Below are 12,973 nucleotides of genomic sequence, written 5' to 3'. Positions count from 1 at the left end.
TCTGAACTTATCAATGAAGGAGTCAATAGTTTTTATTTTAGGATTGAATATTTAATTAAATTCAATGGGATATCCTTTTAAGTAGACATGAAAGTGATTCTATGCTTTGAAAATATTAGCAGTCAAATATTGTATTCACTGATAGTCTCTATTAAAATAGTACAATGAAGGATGGATTAAACTTTGACCAAATAAAATGGTTAAGTACTTCTGTAAGTTAATATTCAAGGCTACTGTAAATTAGATTATCTTGTTCTCCCTGGTTTCTTTTAAACAATCCACCAAAATATTTGGGCAGTCCTTATTAATATTAGCACAAATTAAAGAAGTTAAGTTGTATCCAGAAGTACTCCTCCTGATAGATTAAGGAAAGGAATTTTAAGTTAATTTTTTTTTAAAATGAAGAGTTACTGATGCTGTGGATTGTAAAACTCTCTGCTTGTATTAGACTGAAGTAACACAAATATACATAGTGTTTTTCTGGCTCATACTGCGTTATTGGCTGATTTAGGTCCTTTTGGAAAGCAAAGCTAACAAAGAATGCTTAAGTAAACAAACACTTTAATCAAGCAATTTTTGTGATTCTTCCCTCCCCTTTTTTTCAAAAAAAAATCCATTTTCAAAGGAAAATAAAAGTTGGCTTGGTCTATATATGTCTTTCTTCATCCTTACAAAGTCAGAAGAAATACTTCATCCTTGCAAAGTCAGAAGAAAAACAGGCAACATTTTTTGAGAGTAGCCGCAAACCATTTCTTGTGCTGTAACTAGAGTGTTGTTCTCTTGCTATTCACTTCTACTTGTTTCTCAGTGATAAATAGGTCACAACCCGTTGCCTGTTTTCTTACAGGAACCCGACAAATTCTGTGCAATTTTCTTCTCAGTAGGAATGCTTAAAATTATACTATTACATGTGAAGGTCTAGTGGAAGTGCCATGAAAACTTTGATGATTCTGTGTCAATTTAAACAGGGGTAAACAGATAACAGATAATCAGAGTTGGAAGGGACCTTGTAGGTCATCTAGTCCAACCCCCCGCCCAAGCGGGAGACCCTACAACATTTCTGACAGATGGCAGTCCAATCTCTTCTTGAAAGTCTCAAGTGATGGCGCTCCCACAACTTCCGAGGGCAAGCTGTTCCTTTGGTTGATTGTTCTCACTGTCAGAAAGTTTCTCCTTATTTCCAGGTTAAATCTCTCCTTGTTCAGTTTCCATCCATTATTGGCCTTCGGGTGCTTTAGAAAATAGTTTGACCCCTTCCTCTCTGCGGCAGCCCCTCAAATATTGAAAGACTGATATCATGTCTCCCCTGGTCCTTCTCTTCACTAGACTAGCCAGGCCCAGTTCCTGTAACCGTTCTTCATATGTTTTGGTCTCCAGTCCCCTAATCATCCTGGTTGTTCTTCTCTGCACTTTTTCTAGAGTCTCAACATCTTTTTTATGACAGGACACAGTACTCTCGGTGTGGTCTTACTAAGGCTTTATAGAGTAGTATTAGTAACTCCATTGATCTTGATTGTATCCCTCTGTTAATACAACTTAGGATATCATTAGCTTTTTTGGCTGCTGTTGCACACTGCTGGCTCATATTTAGCTGGTTGTCCATTAAGACTCCAAGATCCCTCTCACAGTTACTGCTATTGAGCCTGGTTTCACCCAGTCTATATGTGTACTTTTGGTTTTTCTTGCCTAAGTGTAGGACTTTACTTTTCTCTACATTGAATTTCATTTTGTTAGTTATGGCCCAGTGTTCTAGTCTGTCAAGATCCACCTGGATCTTGAGCCTATCTTCTTGGGTGTTAGCTATTCCTGCCAGCTTAGTATTATGTGCAAATTTGGTAAGTTCCCCTTCTATTCCCTCATCTAAATCGTTCATGAAGATATTGAAAAGTACTGGGCCTAAGACGGAACCTTGTGGCACCCCACTGCTTACTTCCCTCCATGTAGACTTAGACCCATTAAGGACTACTCATTGAGTATGGTTTGTCAGCCAGTTGTGAGTCCATCTAGTGGTGGTGCTATCTATTCCACTTTTTTCTAGCTTACCAAAAAGTAGGTTGTGGTCTACTTTGTCGATTGCCTTGCAGCCCCCAATAAAATTGAGTTTGACACCCCTATTTTAGATAAAAATTGTTGCCACTGGTGAACAGGTTTTCCAGAGTTTTTTTTAATTGTTTCTTTCTCTGCACACTGGCTTATTAACCAGTTGCTAGAAGGACAGACACTGGTGTCTTGGAATCAATGCCTTTTTCAATGTTCAATTTTCTTAAAGTTATTGTTGCTTCCAGCTCGTATCAGAGAACATTATATTGAATAGACTTAGGTAGACTTTTGACTTTTTTCCTGTTTGTTTTTAGGATTGCCCTCCAGAAGCAGGTGATTTTCGTACCCAGCAGTGTTCAGCACACAACGATGTCAAGTATCAGGGACAGTTTTATGAATGGCTTCCTGTCCCTAATGATCCTGACAACCCGTGTTCATTGAGGTGCCAGGCAAAGGGGACCAACCTTATTGTGGAACTGGCACCTAAAGTCCTGGATGGAACCCGATGTTACACAGAGTCACTAGACATGTGCATTAGCGGCTTGTGCCAGGTAAGGAATGCATTGTTTCGTTTTCTCCTTCTTTCAGCTTACACTGTAGTCCCTGTTTAGTGACTTCCTCATTTAACGACTGCGAGTTACAACTGCGATGAAAAAGTAATTTTTCGCCAATCCTCACATTTATGACCTTTGCTTTATAAAGTAAAGAAAAGCTGATCATAAACAAGTGTGGTTCACTTAGCAGTTGCTTCATTTAACAACTGAAGTGCTGGTCACAATTGTCACTAAATGAGGACTACCTGGATAAACTGGTTATCTATGTTTTACCCAATCCTGCCCTCCCAATTGTGTGCCATTCATTTTTCTTGTCTTTAAGTATTCATGCCACTTCCAGAATTGGTTATATTTTTATTTCTATCATGGATTTGACGACAAGCTTCTTCTTTTTTTTTTTTTCAATTTAATTGATAACTTTCAAATTTCTTTATCCTTTATTAGGTTACTTATATTTCCGTTTTTCCCCCCGGCTGTAATGTATTGTTTATGTAGCTCCACTGAGATGGCAGTCATGCCCCTGATATTTGTGCCTTGATCCCTGGGACCATTATTTATGACTTGGCCTTCTCATGACACTACCTTCATCTCATCCCCAGCCTAAGGCAGCCCAAAGTGATATTAACCGATCCCAATGTTAAGGTAGCCTTGTTCCTTTTCTCCAAGCACAAGTGTTGCTACTGAAAGAATGATAAACCTTTTTTTAAAGTTGACTCTCTTTCAAAAAAATGCTAGTATCGTGCTGCAGGGAATCTCAGTTGAATCATATTCTGCCGCTGCTTCTGTGGGAGGAGAGTGGGAGGAGCCTAATTTTGCCCCACCTCGTGCCATTTTTCCTACTTGCTGCTATTTCCTTGACATTAGTTGAACAACCGAACAATCTCTCCGTTCCATCTTTCCCTCATCTCTGGGACCTTTCTGTGGACTATTGTGGGACACTGCACTTCTTCAGAAATAACCTAACTAATAGTCCTCACATGTGATCTGCTTTTTGGGCAGTTTGTCAGGTGAATACAATATAGCCATGATGGCGAACCTGTGGCACGCATGTCACAGGTGGCACGCAGAGCCATTTGTGCAGGCATGCGAACCCCAGGCAAACTTACCTCACTGCACATGCGCACTCTTCCCAGCTGATTTTCGGGCCTTTTTTGACTTCCCAGAGGCTTGAGGGAAACCTCTGCAGGCTTTGCAGGATGAAAAATAGGCCTGTTTCATCACTTCTTGTATTTCCGGAAATACCGGAAGCGACTAAACGGGCCCCTTTTTCGCCCTGCAAAGGATGCAGAGGCTTCCCTCAAGCCTCTGGGAAGCTGAAAAAGGCCTGAAAATCAGCTGGGAGACATACTGCAGGTAAGGTGGTGGCAGGGGGAGGGATCGTGTGCGCATGCGCAGGGGTTGTGGGGGACTGCACACATGGCCTTCTGGGTGCTGGCATGTGAGCGCACGCCTGCGAGCGCACACACAATTTTTGGCCAGGAGACCAAAAAGGTTAGCCGCTACTGCAGTGTAGCCTTTCTAAGCGCTTGCCTAAATTCATCTATCTTCTCTCACGAAACAGTAAGAGCAGTGACTGGTTTATTTGCTTCTAACTCCAGTAAGCCAGGGATGTCAAACTCACGGCCCACAGGCCGGATGCATCACCCGCTGGTCACGCCCATCTCCATTTTAGCCAAGGAGGGAAAAGTTGCGATATGTCATGACGACAACGTGATGACGTGATTTTGACACCCCTGCAGTAGGTGATGTCAGCAGGAGGATAAATAAAGTCAGTTTCTTTATTAATTTGTCCAGTATCAGACCAACAACTGCCTTACTTCTTTTGGCGAAATAGGAATCAGTAGTATATGCTATAATACTTTTCTCCCAATTCGTGAAGAATAACACTTAAAGACAGTTAATCTTTGGGGAAAAGTGACAAGAGCCTCCATAAATCCAGAATGTTTTTAAAAACTGGAGTTTTACCCACCCTCTTCCTCATTAGTACAGTATTTGGAATAAATGCATTATGGAAATGTCTACAGCTTTAGGAAGGCCCTGTTACTTTTACAACGTGACCCATATAATTAGAGTCTCAAATAGATCTGATATCATCAGTGAATGTGTTCCTCGGAATTTATAGAACCCACTTCCAGATGGCAGATAAAACTTATTTATTTGTGTAGTAATTTCCTAAAAATCGGGACAGAAACATTTGGTGACATGAGAGAAGCAAGCATACTTTTACGCTAGGTGAAGAGATGAAATACCTTTTTCATTGTTTTGGAGAAAGTTTACCATAACAAAGTTTATAGGGAAGCTCTAGTTTTATAGATAATAGAGCTCTGCACATTTCGATAATGAAATGACCTGATCTTTTCCATGTCAAGTTGTAAAAAAATAATGCAATATTAAATGTTATAACTTTTTAAACTCACTTGGAAGCTGAAAAAGTGAAGCCTTCTTAATAAGCAGATGAGAGGTGTTAACCTTTGCAAACAAATTAGACCAAACTTTCAACATTATTTTTAAAACATGCACAGTCCTAACTTCGGCATCCAATATTGGAGAATGGCATCCATCCCCCAATAATCCTTACTTTTATAATTTCAGTGCAGGAAATCTAGAAGAATGCTGGTATCCCCATTAGTACATTAGGGCAAAATTGTAGATTATACTGATTCATGCGCCACAAACTGGAACAAAAACTCTGATCTAGAATTCACAGCCTTCTTTTCTTTCCTCCAAGGAAAATTAGTGATGATGGGTTAAAAGATGGGAAGTTAATGGATCAAGGGAGGAACCATAAAAAGTCCAATAACATGCGCGCACACACATTCATTCATTCATTGCACACACACATACACACACAAACATTTGTTTATTCATTCATTGTGTTTTAATCGACTGTTTATTTAAATAGAACAACTGGAAAAATTATTCTTGCAATTGCTTTCTCAAAAAGATGCCACATCATGATAGTGGAGTGCTTTCTGGAATCAAGAGTGAAATAATATGACAGTGTAGAATAATTCCCTGAAGGTATTGAGAAATGTAAACTCCAGTGCCCATTGATAACTAAGTTAAAGAAAGAAGAAGGATTGTTTATGATGGGCTATCATCATTGTGTTTATAAACCCCAGTATCTATTGTATTTATTTTATAAATAACAACTTTTATCCAAATGCATTGTATTCACTTATATTTGTAATAATACACTGCAATTATTTTATATAATGTCTAGTTCCAAACTTTAGGCTGAATATGAATTTACCCTAGCTTTTAAAAAGCAGCTTAAGAAGCAGATTTGTTGAGGTTTTCTGAAGCAACAGATCCAGATTTCATGGTTTTGCTCATCCGTAACCCTGCTTAATACTTGACATTTTAATACCCTTTGAACTGAATCTCATCTCTATTTCTTTGGGTTCTTTTTCCCCCCTAGTTTATTTCTTTTAATGATCTTCTGACCTAAAGAATATCTTGATTGTTAAGGAAGATGTTTAGGCTTCATTGAATGTGATCCATAATGGACAGCTCCATCTATCTTAGCTAATAATGAATTGGAACAGGGACTTCTCTCTTTGATTTCACACAATGGCCTCTGGGTAAAACATGATAGTTGTGACCCTTGTGAGCTGTTTTGCAATTGATTAATAAGACATTTAAGAGGACTGTATTTTTAATTTGTCCTTCCCACTTAGCCAAAATGCTTTGGCTTAGCACAAGATGTACATCTGGACCATTATCTAATTAGCTGAGGAACTGTTAGCCCAACCATAAAGGCTGGACAGTCTTTATAATCCAATTGCAGGACACACCTTTCTGACTAAATAACTCCCTAGAAACATGCTAATAAATAATAACCTTCGTGATAGCATATGTTTTTGTATTCATGTCCTTGGGAATTGGGAGGAATGGGAGAAACCATATTCCACTGCTTTGATCTGATGTCACTAATGTGATGACCCCAAATGATTGAAATGTGCATTTGATATGTCTTTTGTGTTGTGATGTGATATACAGAATTATAGAATGGAGTTTACATCATGAAGCACATTACATAATTACACACATACACACACACCATGGGTGCTTATGTCACTTTAACGCAAACTTAAAATGCTGGCTTTAGTGGGAACTGTGTACTTTCCACCTATTGTCATATATACCAGCAGTCCCCAACCTTTCTGGCAGTAGTGGAATCCTATCTTGGTTGCTATCGGTTCAGTGGGTGATTGTGTGTGATTTTTACTACCGGGCCAAACCGGTAGCATACCACCACTGCTTTCTGGCTTTGTGAACTGGCGATGGCAGCAGTGGCAGGGGCAGGGGGGATGATCTCATGCAAGCAGCAGGGGTGTGCTTGCACATGCAGCTCCATTTGCACAAGCATCCAGCATGTGCTCTTGCCACTTGCATAAATGGAGCTTCGCACGCAAGCACATGTCTGCCATTCACACAAGTGGAGCTGCGCGTGCGAGCAATGCTCACCCACTGCTGGTGCGGCCTGGTTCCAAATGGCCACAGCCCAGGGCTTTGGGGTGGGGACCCCTGAAATATACCATTAAGTCTAATTATATACAGAGAAAGATGCATCTCTCATTTAGTATGTCCAATACTGGGCTCAGGTTTGTGGGAGCAATGGTAGAATAATTAGAGTCTGAAAGGAAGATGAAGTTAGGTTTTGGTTGCTTGTGTCAGCTTCGAGAATCAAAGCCAGCAGTTTCTTTTCTTTTTTTTAACAAGGATTGTGATCCTGGTATAAACTAACTGCAAGAGTTAATGCCAGGTTCATGGCAAAGCTGGTTTGTTTAAGATGGCCGGATACTAAGCAAGGATTTGCTTACTTTCAGGAGCTGTCGGTGTATTGAAGCAACAACAAAGCCAATTTTTTAAAAAAACTAATCTAGCCCCAATTTTAGTTCAGGTTCTGATGAACTGATCCAGAGCCAAAAAGGGTTTAAATAACAAACTTTCGTGAGAACACCTTAGATCTGGGAATTGTGCAAAGATATGTGGGGAGCGTATATACTCTGCTGTCCCCAGCCAATCCCTGCCAGTGCATAGATTTGCAGAGTACAGCCTTTTATCAAAAGTGTGAGTTTATCAAAAGTATCCTCAATTAACTTCTTGCAGGTATGTGGATACTGAGTTTGTTCTCGCATCTGGTCAAATTCTTTTCTACTTAACGCAATATGACAAAAATTCCTTTCCTAATGGAAAACGAGGCTCCTAGCCAGGAGGAATCATAAAAGGAAAATCCACACACACCGAGGCTCAATGGCTTTCCTTTCCCTCTCTTCCTTCTGGCCCGCATCCCTACTGCATGGATTGTGGCATTTTAGCACCACTACTTAGGAAAACACAACCTATTCAAAAGCTAAAACGCCTTGTGGCTTGTGCATGCCTGTGTGGTTCTGTCAGGCGAGCAGGAAGGATGTTGAAGGAGGATCGGAAGAAGATGTAAACCCCAAATGATTCCCATATCCTGATACGCTTGGTGCCTTGAGCCAGACTCACAACGTTGTGCAAAAAAAGAATGGAAAGAAAGAAAGAATCATGGCTCTTTTGCCACACAGAACAGCCAAACCTAAGAATCATTCACTGATCTGTTTGGAGTGAAGAAAGACCAAGTTCCTTTCTCGTTAATTTGAATAGTGTTTGGTATTTATTTTGGGCCAGTGGGAGTCTTGTACATTCCCTCAGAAAAACGGTACTTTGCCTTCTAGAAGGGATAAGAATAAATTGCCAATAGGTTTAAAATAAGCTGCAAGAGATTTAAGCAAGTCCGTTACCTCATCTTTCTACTCCCCCTCTTCTTTTTCAACTATCTAATCCAGCCACCTATGGCTCTTTCATCCCTCTGCTGCGGCTTCCTGTCACTCAAAATATGCGTCACAACTGCCAATGTGCGACACCGCCAGCACGCGATTTACTGAGCTTTTCAATCCCTGCTAGGCCAACCACGGATAAATCCAAGAAAAGAAAAATTTTGGAAGAAAACAGAATGTTTAATGCTAGTTTTGTGGCTGCTCAGGAAATAGTCAGGCACTGGAAGGGTTTTGTGGCTCCCGGTGTTTTCTTTTCTGTGGAAAATGGGTCCAAACGGTTCTTTGAGTGTGTAAGGTTAGATCCTCATCAGGTCAATTTTCAGTCAATATGTTCAGTTTGTAAGTTTATCTTTCTGCACCTTAGGAACCCATTAAGGTGCTAGTAGAAATAATCCTTGACTTATGACCCCAATCGGCCTAAAATTTCTGTTGCTAAACAGTTGTTAAGTGAGTTGTGTCCCATTTTAATGTCCTTTGTTGCCACGGTTGTTAAGTGAATCACTGCAGTTGATAAGTTAATAACCCAGTCATTAAGTGAATCTGGCTTCCCCATTGACTTTTTGTTTGTCAAAAGGTTGCACAAGTTGATCACATGACACTGGGATATTGCAGCCCCCCACACCCCATTTTCGCTAGCAGAGGCACCGAGGGCCGATCCTTTGCTATCTCCAGGCTGGCCCCATGGGCCAGATTTAAACACCCCGTGGGCCAGATGCAGTTTGTGGGCCTTGAGTTTGACACCCCTGGTCTAGATTCTCCCCTAATCTAAAAGTTCTCAATTTTCAGCTTCCATTCTGATATTTCCAAGCCATTTTGATTTCTGCACAGTGCAGTCGTTTTCCTCATTTTTGCTTATCCAGTCATGACACATCTTTGCAGGTAGTCATCAACTTACGACCACAATTCAGCCCAAAAATTCTGTTGCTAAGCAAGTCAGTTGTTAAGTAAATCTCGCTCCATTTTATGAGCTTTCTTACTGTACTTGTTTGTTAAGTGAATTTGGCTTCCGCATTGATTTTGCTTATCAGAAGGTCGCAAAAAATGATCACCAGACCCCAGAACACTGCAACGGTCATTAATACAAGTCAGTTGCCAAGCATCCAAATTTTGATCACATGACCATGAAGATGCTGCATTGGTTGTAAGCATGAAAAATGGTCATAATTTCTTTTCTCTTTGATTTTTTTTCTTTGCATGATTAATTTTTTTCTTACAGATTTACTTTTTTCTTAGTTTGTAATAGGTTTTTTTTTTATATTTGCATCTTTAAACTTTAATAAAAATGATTATAAAAATATACTTTTAGGGTCCAGGATCTGAGACCGAGGGCAGATGTGTCTTTGCGGATATGAGGGAACCACGTCAACACTTTTAGAATAAGTCAGGGGCAGCCTATTTAGGTGTATCTGTCAAGAAAGCTTTATGGATGTAATTGAAGTACTTAAGCAAATTGTGGTGCCAGATGATGAAATCTCAGCTTTCACAGTACTCTTAGAGAGAGTGTATAACCTATGAGTGGATCAGGGAAGTAATGATATGCCCTCATCAAGCCACAAGGAATTACATGGTATCAATATTGAAAGAGTTTTTTTATGTGTATCTGTAATGTGGAATGTGGGAAATATAAATCGAGAACTTGAAATTTTAAAAACACAGATGGAATATAGCAAATTGAATGCATAAGTATGTATTCAAAGTGAACCTGAAAAGAGACCAGCTAAATATTTGCTCAGCATAGCCCAATAAATAACAAGATAGTAATAGCAATAGCACTTAGGCTTATATGCCGCTTTATAGTGCTTTACAGCCCTCTCTAAGTGGTTTACAGAGTCAGCCTCTTGCCCCCAACAATTTGGGTCCTCATTTTACCCACCTCGGAAGGATGGAAGGCTGAGTCAACCTTGAGCCTGGTGGGATTCAATCTGGCAAATTGCAATAGAAGTAGCTTGCAGTACTGCACTCTAACCACTGCGCCACTGGTTCATTGCACAGTCAGCCAGATATTCAGACTGGATTTGACATTTTATCCACCTATCAAGTCCTTTCCAAGGATCTGGGATAGGCAGATATTGATCTTTGATGGTATAGTCGCAGGATGTAAAACTGCCAAGTAAAACTGCCTTTTGCAATTGACCGTTGGTGATTTTGTCAATGCCAGTGGTGTACAGATGGGGTTCTAGGTGTTTTGGGATTGCAATCAAGGCGCCTATTAATATAGTAATATCTTGGCTTTTCTTTGACACAATTGTTCCATTTCCATTTGCAGGTCTTTGCATTTCATTATCTTCTTCAGTTCTTGCTTTTCTGTCTGCTGTTTTCAGTACTTCTACATGCAATATACAGTTGATAAGTCTGGGGTCTTACATAGCATTTGAATTCTAAAGTCCCATGCTACTTTAACTTTTTCACTGTCTATAACTTTCTCTATTTTATGATCTCAGCTGTTCTTGTTCGCAGGCAAATGTTATTACTTACAGATCTTCCAGTGCACCATTGTTGCTACTTTGTCATGCCATTGTTTGTAGTCAGTCTGTGCGATCATCTTGAAGCAGCTGAAAAGGTAGTTCGCCGTTTCTTCAGCTTCTTTGCAGAGGCGGCACTTCCTGTCCGTTGTTGTCTTCTCAATTCTGGTTTTGTCATTATTAAATTTATTTGCTGCCCATGTCGTGCTTTGGGATGACTCTGAGCAGATTCCAGAGTGATCAAATATACAAATATCCAGACAATCGTAAGTATAAAAACAGAGTAAAATTTGAACTGGAGGCAATGGCCAACAGCTCCTCCTTCGGGACCCCGTGCCAGCTGGCCTAGCCAAGTTTTAAGTCATTTTCTGAGAGCTAAAAGAGAGGGGGTGGATGTTACCTTCTGCAGCAAGGTATTCTCTATTCTGCTATTGCGGAAAAGGCTCTACTCCTGGATCTCACCAGCTGAAATTTTTTGGCTGAGGGGATCCGCAGTGCTTTCTGCCAGCACAAGTGGGTGGGCCAAACTCACTCGGGAAAGACGGTTCCACGGACATCCTGGAATTAGACCATAGAGGGCTTTAAAGATAATCACCAACCCCTTCAATTGCATCCAGAATCAGATCAGCAGGCAGTGTGGCTCGTGTAACAGTGGTGTTATAAGTGTCACTCAATACCATAGGATAAGTTATGGGCTACAGGGACCTCCAAAATTGTCCGTGCCACTGCATTTTGGACCAACGTTAGCTTACAAATACTCGTCAAATGTAGCCCCATGTAAAGCATGTCCACACGGGAGATGACTAGTGACTGAATGACTGCAGTTGACATACCACACAAAATTGTGCCAAGGCTGTCCTAGCTATGGCTGCCAGCTGCTTTTTGAGCAGGAGCTATGAGTCTAGAAGAGGGGTGGTCAAACGTGCGTCATCACGGCATCATCATGTGATGTATCACAACTTTTTCCCCCTTCGCGAAACTGGGTGTGGGCATGGCCACCATGTGATGCATCTGGCCTGCGGGTTGCAAGTTTGACTCTCGGTGGTCTAGAAGACCCCCCCAAGTTGTGTACTGAGTCCGTTTCGGGTAATGTCACCCCATCCAAAACTAAAGATATGTTCCAGATCCCAAGGCTCTGCATACCCACATCTGCTCCATCTTACGGCAAGGGATTAGAGTTCAGGGTTCAGCTGAGGCCTGCTGTCCCCCATCCTTGCCTCCACAGCCTCCGGAGACCACAAAATGGAAGATGTAGCATCCCTTGGATCACCAGGGATGGAGATGTAAAGCATCAGCATGTTGATGGACAGACAGCATATGTTTGATGATCTCACTCGGCAGTTTAGTGTAGATGTTAAAAAGGAGCGGAGAGAGTACTGAGCCCTGCGGCACCCCCACAAATGTATACACTTACAACAGACAGGAGGAAAAGGAAGATGCACTAAAGCTTCAGAGAAAGAAAGTGTGACGAAACAGTGATAATATTATATTGTCTCAAAGCCTTTCCTACAAAATTCTAATTTATGAATTTGAATTGGCATGTTTTAGTCAATAGAGAGAGAGAATATCCCATATCTGAAATGCATCATGTTTCTAATCAATACAAGTTGCAATATACACTCAGTGGAAAAGGAGACTGAGGACTTATATTAAAACTCTGAGGCATGTAAGATGCAACAAATGTGAAAAGAAGTAATATTACAATGACTAATTGGAATGCAAAAACCAGAAATATAGGAAAAGGTTGATTAATAGGAAAATTTGGATTGAGTAAATGCCATAGTTTGATAAGATATGGGCTGTAAGAGTTTTGTTTATTGCCAATACAATCTTCAAGAAATACAAATGCAAGCTCTACAAGTCAGTGTCATGAGAGTCAGACAGATTCTGAATTTTATGATTCAGCTTGTTAAATGAGCATATACATAAAAATAAATATATTTGAAAACTACACAGAAAATGTGTGTATTAGGAAAAAGCCTACATAAAAGTATACGTAGGTATAAATTTTAGTTTAGTTTATTGTCATTGCACCTTGTACAACGAAATTAAATACCATCTTCAGGGTACATTATGACTATGAAAATAAACACAAACACATCCTTCA

General features: G+C 40.3%; 1 protein-coding gene across 4 annotated transcripts in view; it reads left to right on the top strand.

Annotated features, from left to right (window-relative positions):
• The window catches only part of ADAMTSL1 (ADAMTS like 1), a 507,559-nt gene that overhangs the window by 310,771 nt on the left and 183,815 nt on the right, over positions 1-12,973 (top strand). For all 4 annotated transcript variants that reach the window (XM_087926578.1, XM_087926579.1, XM_087926577.1 and 1 more), the window contains one exon: positions 2,355-2,591. In XM_087926578.1, coding sequence (XP_087782704.1) covers positions 2,355-2,591 — 237 coding nt within the window. The remainder of the gene's footprint in view (positions 1-2,354; positions 2,592-12,973) is intronic.

Source organism: Pseudonaja textilis, chromosome 2 (genome assembly GCF_049901715.1).
Source record: "Pseudonaja textilis isolate UNSWEBS1 chromosome 2, rPseTex1.2, whole genome shotgun sequence".
Classification (NCBI taxonomy): domain Eukaryota; kingdom Metazoa; phylum Chordata; class Lepidosauria; order Squamata; family Elapidae; genus Pseudonaja; species Pseudonaja textilis.
Note: the sequence above shows the minus strand (reverse complement) of the source record. Positions and strands in the feature narration are given on the sequence as shown.